This window comes from Convolutriloba macropyga, chromosome 15, assembly GCF_964194025.1.
Source record: "Convolutriloba macropyga chromosome 15, txConMacr16.3, whole genome shotgun sequence".
NCBI lineage: Eukaryota > Metazoa > Xenacoelomorpha > Acoela > Convolutidae > Convolutriloba > Convolutriloba macropyga.
The window spans coordinates 11,035,763-11,044,805 of record NC_134482.1 but is presented as its reverse complement, the minus strand read 5'-3'; the positions used below and the strand labels follow the sequence as shown (position 1 = coordinate 11,044,805).

General features: G+C 37.7%; 3 protein-coding genes across 3 annotated transcripts in view; all 3 read left to right on the top strand.

Annotated features, from left to right (window-relative positions):
- Window positions 1-2,152: 2,152 nt before the first annotated feature.
- LOC142354776 (thioredoxin-like protein 4A) lies at window positions 2,153-3,033 on the top strand. The gene is made up of 2 exons (XM_075407161.1): window positions 2,153-2,375; window positions 2,679-3,033. Exons 1-2 carry the CDS (start codon window positions 2,181-2,183, stop codon window positions 2,910-2,912), a joined length of 429 nt encoding a protein of 142 aa, XP_075263276.1. The 5' UTR covers window positions 2,153-2,180; the 3' UTR covers window positions 2,913-3,033.
- A 1,526-nt stretch (window positions 3,034-4,559) lies between these two features.
- LOC142354384 (protein lin-7 homolog C-like) lies at window positions 4,560-5,375 on the top strand. The gene has a single exon (XM_075406663.1). It carries the CDS (start codon window positions 4,596-4,598, stop codon window positions 5,244-5,246), a length of 651 nt encoding a protein of 216 aa, XP_075262778.1. The 5' UTR covers window positions 4,560-4,595; the 3' UTR covers window positions 5,247-5,375.
- A 792-nt stretch (window positions 5,376-6,167) lies between these two features.
- LOC142354383 (guanine nucleotide-binding protein G(I)/G(S)/G(T) subunit beta-3-like) overlaps window positions 6,168-9,043 on the top strand; it is a 46,057-nt gene continuing 43,181 nt past the window's right edge. Inside the window, exon 1 of the mRNA XM_075406662.1 lies at window positions 6,168-6,576. Coding sequence (XP_075262777.1) covers window positions 6,403-6,576 — 174 coding nt within the window. The 5' untranslated portion in view covers window positions 6,168-6,402. The remainder of the gene's footprint in view (window positions 6,577-9,043) is intronic.

The following is a 9,043-nucleotide window of genomic DNA, read 5'->3' as shown; positions in this document are numbered from 1 at the left end:
TCAATACGACTCTGCTTTTAGCAAGTGCCGAATATGCCATCAATGAAAATGGTCAAAAACTAGTTTTCCGTGACCACATACTAACTTCTTTCTGAACAACCCTTTTTTCTATGCTACGACAAAAAAAGAAATTCACTACGAAATCAACTTTCACTATCAAATTTCAAAACGAGCAACAGTGAGTTCAAAAAGTTGTTAAAAAACATTACAAAGATCAAATTCTTGACAGCATGAAAAAGAGCCAGCAGATTACGGAACAGAGTACGCTGCTTCGCTGACCGCATGCGCTCTTCTTGAAGATGAGGTTCGCGAAAATGCTCATATCACCCGAGAACGCTTAACGCACGACCAACGAACCGCACGCTTGAATATTTTTCGACTGCATTAGAAGGATGATATGGAAAGCCTTTAGACCGACAACGACACAATATAGAAACCGCCTCAATAAAAGGAGCCTCGAACTGGCTCACAGATCTACCGCATGAACACTACGGTTTTACCTTAACAAAGTCCAATTTTAGAGAAGAGCTTTGCTTTAGATGTTAAATTGAGGCCAAAATTGCGTCCAGTAATTGTCCATGTGTTGGAAAGTTTCTAGCACATGCTCTCCCTCACACATGCTCTCACTGTACGATGGGGAGGTATACACACATGAGGCACAACGAGATCCCCGACACCTTAGCTAAAATCTTGCATGACGTTTGCTATGAATTCGAAGTTGAGCCGACTCTTCAGTTACTTGAAGGCGAGTCCTGTAAAGACATGACTACAAGCACTGATCAAAACACTCGACTAAAAATTAAATTAAAAACGCCTGAGGGATCCAGATTCAGCCGTTATTTCTTCGACCTAAAGATTGTCAACCTACTTGCCAAGCCATGCCCGAAAACCACCGTAGCATAGAAGCGTGCAATTATCATGAGTCGTTCACATTCCTCAATTATTAGCAACGAACGCTTGACGTCTATCAGAATAGCTTCCTTTCGCTCGTGTTCTCCGCGCCGAATCGTCCGCAACCCGCACTTTAAAACAACTAGCTAGGTAACTTGCGGAAAAGAAAGACGAATCATACCCCGACGTGAAAACGTACAAACGCACGAGAATATGTTTTGATCTTCTGCACAGCGCTGTCATATGCCTCAGTGGTTGACTTGGTTCGTTGCGGCCGACCGACATTGATAGTTTTTGCAGTACCATAGTGCGCGAGGGGAGACTAGATTCATGAAAATAAGCTTATATAGAAGTTCAATTCTTTTGAAGCAGCTCTGAAGGAGCTATAGTTCTTTGTCTTTAAAATTATTTACGATGCAGTGATGTCTCATAGTGGGGAGCACTACTCATCCATTGGATTGTCCTACGCGGCTTAAGATCAAACCCCCTTGTACTTGCAATTGTACACTTTAGCATTGACAGCGTTCCGCTTCAACAATTACAGTGCAACAATAACTTGTAAACAAGTCCAACTTTTCATGAAAACTTGCTTGACCGTCTGGATCTATTCTGTTCCCCCCCCCCCAGCTTAGTGAGCTTACGTCTTTTATGACCCCCAGGTGCACGTGCCATTTTCTTACACAGTAACGTGCTATATACTATATAACAACATTTTATTTGTTACTGTGGGTCATAAAAAACTTTGGGGTGGGGGGGGGGGGGTTAAACAAAATAGATCCGATCTGAGGAATACCCAAGGGAAGTTTTTAAGTTTCCAAATTCAAATTTAACAGTCACTTCAGTTCGAGTTTTTTATGTTACCTGGAGGTATTGAATTTTATCGATTTTCAGTTGATTTGACTTTTAATGAAACTGTCTGTACTTAAATGTCACCGACAGATTACTATGTGGTTTTGTGATTTCACGACGTTTACGTTTGTTAACTAGTGTAAATAAAATAAAGGTCAATTGAAAGAAAGCTCCTCCCCCTTAAATATAGCGGGGGTGGCAAGTGTAGTCAACTTGGGGGCGGCAAGTCAACTGCTATAGACATTTAAATCTTGACAGTAATCGTCCAAAATTAAAGTGTAAATAGTTTTATTTTGGTCGTTGAAGTTCGCTAGAATTTTAACCCCTTGGGCGAGTCGTTTGAGGTTTTTCCGTTAACCAAAATTTTGTTGCCTATTGAAGATGCGTTTAAATTGAGGAAACGAACCGACAGCAATCGGCGGACTCGTTTTAGAAGCGAAATGTCGTATATGATTCCGCATTTGCATAATGGTTGGCAGGTCGACCAGGCAATTTTGGGCGAAGAGGATCGCGTTGTTGTCATCAGATTTGGACACGACTGGGATCCAGTGTGCATGAAAATGGATGAAACTTTATATCGCATATCAGAGAAAGTGAAAAATTTTGCAGCAATCTATGTTGTCGATATTTCCGATGTAAGTACTGGTGGCTTATTAAAGGTGATGTTTGTCATAAAACATGATAATGATAGCTAGGTTTACCGAGATAATGATAGCTATGCGTACTCTGGCCTGACGCGGCTCCTAGAGCCTAGCATATTACTGCAAGTTTAAAATACAATGAGTTTTTGCGGTAAATTTAAATACTCTGCTGGGATGTTTCATAGTGCGGGCTCACTTCCATCCATTGGGTGAATCATACCCCCTTTTTGTTTTAGAAATCAGTAAAAACTGGCCTCCTCCTTCGTACTTAAATTATCAATGTTTGGTTTGTTGTAGGTTCCGGATTTCAACAAGATGTACGAATTGTACGATCCATGTACAGTGATGTTTTTCTACCGAAACAAGCACATAATGATTGATTTGGGCACAGGAAACAACAACAAAATTAACTGGGCTATTGAGAACAAACAGGAATTTATTGACATTATCGAGACAGTTTATCGAGGCGCTCGGAAAGGACGAGGTCTGGTAATTTCTCCCAAGGATTACTCCACGAAGTATCGGTACTAATGATTCGGACTGAAAATCCTTTTTTAAATTTTTGACGTGTGCTAAAAATGCTCATATTATTTTGCGTTCCGCGTTATTGTCTAGTTGTAGTTCGTCAGATTAAAGAAATTCTTTTTCTTTATCCCTTTTTCATTCTTAAAACTTTTTCAGTAGTCTAAGTTGAAATTTTTCCTCATTTTATGAAAACTATAAAAGCTAACTTGTGAAATATCATCCAATTCATTTTAATACTGCTTTTAAAGTGAGGGGCGACAAAATCCTGTTGAATATCCTCTCAAATTGGTTTTATTTGAGAGGATAAAATAAAACAAAATAAAACATAGTTTGGCAAAATAAAACATAGTATCCTGATGAAAAAGTTACTTCAAATTCCCATCTCCAAGGCTTTATTCGAACTAATACAAGACTATTTATTAGGAAGAACACAGAAAGTGCGACTAGGTGACCAGCTATCAAATGAGCGAACTGTAACATCTGGAGTACCACAGGGATCGGTATTGGGACCATTATTCTTCCTGATATACATAAACGATCTCCCCAATGCTGTTTTCTCATCGTTAGCCTTACTATTTGCTGATGATTTAAAACTTCTTTACAATGGGAGACCTGAACAAGAATCCTTAGAAAAACTGCAAACGGATTTACAAGCCCTTCACAACTGGAGTGTGCAAAACCATCTACTATTTAACTTGAAAAAATGTTCCATTAGCGAATTTCAGTACGGTAGAAATAAGAACACCCTAGAAGATTTTTGTTTTATTATGAATGGAAGAAATTTAAACCACAAAAGCCTTGTTCGTGACGTTGGCCTGTTCATGGATGAATCACTAAACTGGAACGAGCATGTGAAAGTAAGAGTTGGAATGGCCAGAAAATCGTTCTTTCGGTTGAGAAGAAGTACGTCCCCGATCATTTGCACCAAGAGTAAAGTCGACCTATACCGATCAATAATATCAATGTCGATGCTATCTGCATCCGAATGCTGGGAACTAAGAAAAACGAATTTCGAAATAATTGAAAAATTCAATAAAAAGGTTCTGAAGTGGATTTGCGGAAATTTTGACTACAAGGATGCTTTGATCAAATCAAACTTATTACCACCACTCTACATTAAAGTGCTTAAAGACCTTCTACTTTTCAGTAACATCTTGGAAGGAAGGTACAATGTCGACTTTTCGAAAGAATTCAACATCACCAACAGCGGTAGAAGGAGACGTGTTGTGCTTCCAGACACTAGATTTGAAATACAGAGGCAAAATTTTTGGTATAGGACTGGATTCAGAATAAACGTCGTGCAAAGAGCTCTTGATTTCTTTAACCCGGAGAATCTGAAGAACAAACTTATTGAATACATGTGGAGTTATTTTAATAGACATTGGACTGAAAACAATCCCTGTACTTGGATTTTTATTTGTTTATGTACAAACTGTCGTGCCAATCCTAGATTGTAAACGCGGGGTGTGATTCCCCAGTGGCATATCCACGAATTCATAATAATAATAATAATAATAATAATAATAATATTTATCATCGCAAAGTTCGCAGCAGATTTCTTTAAATTGGGATTTTGAAAACAGGAAGGATGAATATTAGCATCTCCCTCTATTAAAGCTCCGTGTATTAATGCTTTGTGTACTCAAATAACTATTTCTGCTCTAAGGATTATCTTTCTTCAGATTTGAAATGTCGCAAACTTCAATTGATCTGCAAAATGACGTGGCACTGGCTATTGACCTTTTGCACAAACTCAAGCGCAACAATGAGCTCAGTGCTAACAAGGCCGACGCTCTTATCTCCGTATTAGATAGTCCGTTTTTCAACGCAGTAAGAGAAGTTTACGAACACGTATACCAAACTGTAGAAGTCCAAGCAAACGAGGAAATCAGAGCTAACGCGACAGCTAAGGCGACTGTTGCTGCTTTTGCAGCCAGCGAAGGGCACGCCCATCCCCGAGTTGTTCAGTTGCCAGTAACGGATGAAGGGTTCGGGTTCAATATAATGGGTGGAAAGGAACAAAATTCTCCTATTTACATCAGCAGGATTATTCCGAATGGAGTCGCGGCAAGAGTTGGTGGTTTAAGAAGAGGTGACCAGCTTTTAAGCGTCAACGGCGTATCTGTTGAAGGTGAGAGCCACACAACAGCTGTGCAGCTTTTAAAAGACGCGACAGGAGTCGTAAAATTGATAGTGAGGTACACCCCGAAAGTTCTGGAAGATATGGAAGCAAGATTTGAGAAACAAAGACAGCGAGCAGCGCAACAGACAATGCAACAGCAACAACAGAGAACGTTGGACAGGAATTCGATGCCCAGAAATAAAAGTCAAGGGCGATAATTGTGTCCCTAAATGACGTCAATCATCAGTAGTGATTTTGATAGAACTGTTATCTTTCCTCCTAAATTATAATGACTGGTTTTGGGGAGCAGGAAAAGCCTAAACGCCCCAGAAATTCTTTTAACGATTACTGGTAGCTTTTAGTTATATGTGAACGGACGATGGAATAGACTTTTTCCCCAAAAAAATTGCTTGCCAAAAATGGAAAAAAAGTTCTTTTTTACTCTGATTTTTTAGTATGTAAATTAAAGTGACTTTTGGCTACTGCCATTACGCAATGAAGGTATTTGTATAGAGAACTAGCGGTCATTAGCTTGATTATAATGGCCAATGAGTATAAAAATGTTGTTCACGAGGAAAGAAAACATTTTATCTGATCTAACAATTACACAATTTTGCCCATTTCCAAATTTTACTATTGCGACAAATTATTCATTTATTAGATTACTTTGATGTTTTATGTACTTGCCTGTATGCGCACAATGCCTATCTATATGTGTAATTGTTTATGAACTGTATTAGTGATCTACCGGTTAGTTAATTATTGATTGCCATTATAACTCTGAGAAAGCAACGTTCTGTGAAGTGACAGCTTTCAAACAGAAATGTTAAAAACCCGAAAATTGAAAATAAGGGCGATCGCGATGCTGTTCCTTTAATTAACCGGTGTTTAATTGTAAACCAAACCATGAAGAATCTGTAATATTGTTTCAAATGTCGATTTGTAAATTCAAACTTTTTGATATCATAAATCTTAGCGGTTGTCAATTTACAATATTCAGTCTTTGACAATTTCTGGATCACCAGATATTTTTTAGAGAGTTGTATTTAAAATTACCAGCGAATAGAAAATCCAGTTAATTCTTAGTTAATTTTCTGTAAATTTTTATGCTACTGTTTTGAAGGTAGAGGCATTATTTATCTCATTTTTAATATTTTCAGTTTCTTTGTATGTTGACACAATTAGAGAAGAGTTATCAAGCCAAAATTACAATTCATAATTTAACCCTGTTTGCACCCTATTTGCTGTTCAAAATACAGAGTCGTTTCATGCCATAACTGGCAATACCGAAACCCTGGGAATCCTGAAGCACCCAAAAATATCATCCCAGCATCTTCTAAAATCCCGTCAGAGCTCGAGAGAAGTGTGAATACAATGAGTGACGCTGCAGTTGAAAATCACCACCCTCCGGGCACGCCTATTGTGACACCTGCACAGCCCCCTCTAAACGACAATAACAATGCAGCAGCTGGAGGAGACAACGCACAAGCAGCCGATCCCGACCAAGAACAAGTGCAGGAGCTGGAATCAGAACTGTCCAAACTTAAGGTCAGAGCATGTAGAATTATAACTTCAATTTACAGAAGAACGAGATTTTTGAATCGGTTAATATGGCAAATGGGCAAAAACAGTTGGTTGCATAAATTTTGTCCGATTCCAAAATAGTGAATGCCTTAATACCAAATTACAATGAACTGGATTCCTTCTGATCTTGCATTCAATATTCCGATTAATATTAGCAGTTAATTACAAGAATTTTTTAAGTCAAATTCATAATTACCCCATTTTTACACTCAATTTAGCTCAAATATCGATGTGATAGTTACCTATTAAGTCCCATATCAAGACATGGACGTGGAAATTAAGTACAAATATCCTAAATAGTTTGTCTAATACTTAATCGCCGCGAAACGATAGAGAGGCAATGGTTGATCTCATCGTAGTTTTTTTTACGACTTTCACTTAAACAGGATGTAATTATAGCTGCGAAGATGTAAGCTGAGCGTAGCTATGCGGTGCTCTTGGTTTTTTTTACAATTCAAAGAATTTGAATTGTATTGGGGCGCTGTCTTTTTTTTAAGATCTGTTCACACATTTTCATGATTTTTGAAGTCAAATTGGAGTAGTGATTTTGGTCACCCCGAAACGGATTGGAGCGGGTGATTTTTCGGCTTAATTTTTTTTCGCTCTAATTTTGAAGTAGAGTGAGAAAACGGTGTTTGAACAAAATTTCGTTTTCTCGCTAGTGGTTTTGTTCACAAGCGGCAATTTCACTTTGATTTTTATTGTTTTTTCGATTTTTTTCATCTGATTTTTTTTTAGTAATGTCTTTCCCAATTCACGCATAGTCCGTTCTAGGTCTAGTTTTCTGTTTAGTCAATGAAAATTCTTTGAATTGTACGTCAGGACTAGTCCTGTTTTTTTTGTTTCGTCGTCTGACGCTCTCTTTTCGTTTTACATTTGTTCATACACCAAAGCTGAAAAATTCAAATTTTCTGAATGACTTCTTCTCACTAACGGCATTTGCGCGCGTGACGTCATTTCTCACTCGATTTAGCGAATGTTTTTAGGTTATTTGCGTGATTAGCTTTTGATCATACGTGACTTACCTCACTCAATAAAATGACTTTTGCACTGTAAAACTTAAGTTCAATTTGAATTTGTTTAAGGTCAAAGGAACTCATATGTGCAGTAAAGGTCACTAATATGAGGCTTCTGTGGAATGAATTTTAACAAGCTTTATTAATTTATCGCTGAATGTTTTTTAGCCTAGTTTTTTGAGCGGCGTCGATTTTTTTTTTCAATTTAGATCTGTATCTGTTTCTATCTCTATTATATGGCACGCAGGTCTATTCTTTCGCAGCTATTCCCGCAATCTGCCGGCTATGTTTAAAAGTCAATGCCGCACGGGAAAACAAGTGTTAAGGTCAATCTGCTGAACAAAAGTCAAAAGAAAAGTGAGTATTTTGTTCAAATATAATAGTGAGAGTGAGCTAAAAAAAAAGGAGTTGTGCAAAGTAGATGAGCGATCGATTTTTTTTGTTCATATGTGTCATTTTCGAAGAAGTTTTCAGTTTTAGATCCAAATGGTTTTTATTAGCCATAAACCGGTAGCTGAGTCTATTATTGGCCTTCTGTTGGTTTTTATTTCGACCAGGTTTTCGTTGCAATCATATGACGGGCGTAACGATAGCTTCCAATCTAGTCATTCCAGTCACTGCATGATAAGCTTTTGGTCACTTGGGACTTACCTCACCCTCAAAAATGACTTTCCTCACTGCCAATAAGGAAATAAAGTCATTTCAAGGAAATAAAGTCATCTGAGTGTGTGTCACAATAATTGAAAGTTAATTGGGAGCAACTAATAGAAGCAGCAATGAGTTTTCAATATATGGCATCTCAACAGTTAATAAAAGAGGAGAGAACTTGCTACTTCGACGTTTTTTAAATCTTTTTGAGACTGCAGATCTCTAAAACTGTCGCGGCAATTTTGGGACATTTTGCCAGCTGTTTCTCAATTGAATTGGGTAGTAAGTGCAATTGAGAAACATAGCTGGACGAAATCATGTTTTCCCCCCTCTGAAGCAAAATGTAAAATTCCAAATACGATTTCTTAGTTAATTTTGTTTTTGCCTTTTATAGTAGACGCATTTTCAAAAATCTTCAATCTTTTTTGAATTGTATAAATCTTTACAGTGTTCATGGTGTCCTTTTTATTCGAGTAGATTTAAGGAGTTGTTTCTGTTACACTAAATTATTACTCTAATTCCGGCTTTGGCCCTGTTTTGTCAACCATAGAGGTTTCTATTATTGTTTCTACAATTTTTCAAAAATGGGGAAATATGTATTCGAGGGTGGCTCTTTTTTCTTGTTTTCCTAATGTCAGAGCAGAAAGTCCGAAAATTACTGATAACCAAAGTTTCTCAAAGCTACTAAATGGGAGACTTTTCAGGGTTTCAACGTTCCTTTCCTTGTTAAATGCAACTAGAGGCTGAGTGCAGAAACTGTCAGAAGT